General features: G+C 32.4%; 1 protein-coding gene across 1 annotated transcript; it reads left to right on the forward strand.

The window, feature by feature from the left end:
• Positions 1–520: 520 nt before the first annotated feature.
• LOC123253114 (olfactory receptor 4C6-like) lies at positions 521–2,032 on the forward strand. The gene is made up of 2 exons (XM_044682403.1): positions 521–533; positions 1,122–2,032. The coding sequence occupies exons 1-2, from the start codon at positions 521–523 to the stop codon at positions 2,030–2,032; spliced, it is 924 nt and encodes a 307-aa protein (XP_044538338.1).
• The last annotated feature ends 915 nt before the right edge of the window (positions 2,033–2,947 follow it).

The following is a 2,947-nucleotide window of genomic DNA, read 5'->3' on the forward strand; positions in this document are numbered from 1 at the left end:
TGGAGGTGAACATACTTAAGATATTCTTCAAATTTTTTTTCTGCTGCTGTATATAATATTCTTGTGGTTCTGCTCATTTCCCTCTTCATAATTTCATGTTGGTGTTTCCATGTTCTTTACAAAGTTACCATGTTAGTCATTTCTTATGATGCAGTGGTATTCCATCACAATTATATGCCACAATCTGCTTAATCATTCACAAATTAATGGACATCTCTTCAATTTCCAGTTCTTTGCTATAAAAAAGAAAGCTACAAGAAATATTTTATTGCATATAGAATCTTTTCTTTTTTACCAAAACTGCGATTTCACTGGTTTCAAGATGCTACAAATAAAGAAAATCACATTAATAGGAATTTAAGCAACTCTCATGCAACTTACAGCTTTAAAGAGTTTTTTAGGGCTTTCTAGATGTAGTGATTTTCCCAGAAATGTGCTAGAAATAGGACTAGAATTGAATAAAACTTCCTGCCTCTCACCAACTTGATTGTTTTACTCCTCTCCTTCTGGGCAGCCTTTAATGGATAACACTGGTTTTTTAACCACAATTTCAGGTATAATTTAAAATGTATTAGTTTTAGCATGATTTAAATCATATCCAAATTGTCTATTAATCTGTTTGATTATATTTCTCAACAGGCATGCTGGATCATTTTTCACTCCATCAGGCTTCCAATTCAGAAAGTTAAAACATGTGCCTTTCATCAAATACATCCAAAATTAAAGGAAATAAACTTCATTGTTTAAATTTAATAAATATCATTCCTATAATTCATTAAGTGAAAATTTTATTTTTAAAAAATTTCTAGTTTCATTCCAAATGTTGAATATTGGCTGAACTTTGGAATAAATCAACTGAATTTATATGAAAAATAATAATAACTAATAGCTGTATTGTGATTTAAAATAGTGCTATATTATTATTCACATTTTATGGATGAGGAAACTGAGACTGAAAGAAATTAACTAATTACTCAATGTCTGGAGAAAGATTTGAAATCTGGTCTTCCTTACACCAATCTCAGTGCTCTATGAACTTCACACAAGGAAGAAAAAAAGAAAAACAGAAAAGCAAAAACATATGGGAATATGAAATAATCTAGAAGTTGGCAGAAAAATAGACAAAATGGAAAATAAAAATATCACTAAATTCATTTTGCTGGGCCTTACACAAAGTCCAGAGCTTCGAAAAATATTCTTTGTAATTTTCTTAATCATATATATTATCACTGTGATAGGGAACCTACTCATTGTCTTAACCATGATTGCTAGTCAAAGTTTGAGATCACCCATGTACTTTTTTCTAACCTTCCTATCCCTCATGGATGCTGCCTACTCTTCAGTCACTACTCCTAAGATGATTGTAGATTTACTCTATGAAAAAACAACCATCTCCTTGGAAGGCTGCCTGATCCAGGTCTTTGCAGAGCATTTTTTTGCTAGTGTTGGCATCCTCCTCCTTGTGGTGATGGCTTATGATCGCTATGTGGCCATCTGTAAACCCCTGCACTATATGACCATCATGAATCCTCGGGTATGCCACCTGCTAGTGGTAGCAGCCTGGATAGGAGGTTCCATACATGGCACCATACAACTACTTTTCATGATCAATGTTCCTTTCTGTGGTCCTAACATTATTGACCATTTCCTATGTGACTTGTTCCCATTATTGAAACTGGCCTGCATGGATACCCAAGTTCTTGGACTATTAGTCATTGCTAATAGTGGAATATTGTGCCTGTTAACTTTTATCATATTAATTGTCTCCTATATAATTATCCTCTCTTCCCTGAAGGGAGGTAGTTCAGAAGGAAGGCGAAAGGCCTTTTCTACCTGTAGCTCTCATATCACAGTGGTTGTCTTGTTTTTTGCTCCCTGTATATTTTTGTATGTCAGGCCTGTGACCACTTTTAAAATAGATAAGGCTGTGTCTGTATGTTGTACTCTGATTACTCCTATGTTAAACCCCTTGATCTACACTCTTAGGAATACAGAGGTTAAAAATGCTATGAGAAAACTCTGGATAGGATGATTACTTTTGGCTTTTTAGGAAAAGTCAAGAAACCAAATGAAAATCATTAAAATTTAATGGAAACAAGAATATGTTTGGATGGAATTACATTTTATTCAGTGAGTATGCTCCTTTCACTAACAAAGATCACAAACCTTTCATGTCCTAAAAAAGGAAATGTCGAACTGCTCCTGCACCCTTGCCAACAAAACCAGGAGTCAGGAAGAATTAAATATGATTGAAACAAATAAATGGCAACAAAAAAATGAGTAAATTTATCTACACAATTATATACATGAAACTATATGTAAAATTAATTATATCTAGACGGAGAAAGAACAAACCAGTGAAGGACAAAGGAAGAGATTAACAATACAATGTTTGCAAATTACAATTTTTCTTTATATTTTTGTATTTAAAATGAATTAACTTTTAAGTTCACATTTATATTAGGTTTTACAGAGTTGTAATCTTGTGTAACAGATATCTTGAATATGTTGCTATTGATATTGTTTCCTGATTAAATCAAGGTTAAAAATTCAGTGTGTGGTATCTATAATTACTTATATTTTATAGATAATCAACAGAATAAATACATAATAAGGATCTTAAATTTTATTCTGGGCTCATTCTAAAAACTGGGAGATTTCTATATATCTTTTTCACAAGGAAATTGACTGTTTCATCTCACCGTGATTCTGTATAACTAAAGAAATGCTTAGAACTCTGCTGCCTTGGAAGAGAGGGTTCCTTTTTTTTGCCAATATAATTTTATTTAAGTTCATAAAGCACTTTATCTCATGAGTCTTAAAACAACTGTAAGGCAGGTTCTATTATTATTCCAGTTTTAAAGATGTGGGAATATGCTGAAATATATTAAATGACTTCTGGGTTAAGATGGTGGCAGAGTAAAAAGCAGCTGTTTAACTTCTCCTA

The sequence above is a fragment of the Gracilinanus agilis genome, chromosome 6, assembly GCF_016433145.1.
Source record: "Gracilinanus agilis isolate LMUSP501 chromosome 6, AgileGrace, whole genome shotgun sequence".
Classification (NCBI taxonomy): Eukaryota; Metazoa; Chordata; class Mammalia; order Didelphimorphia; family Didelphidae; genus Gracilinanus; species Gracilinanus agilis.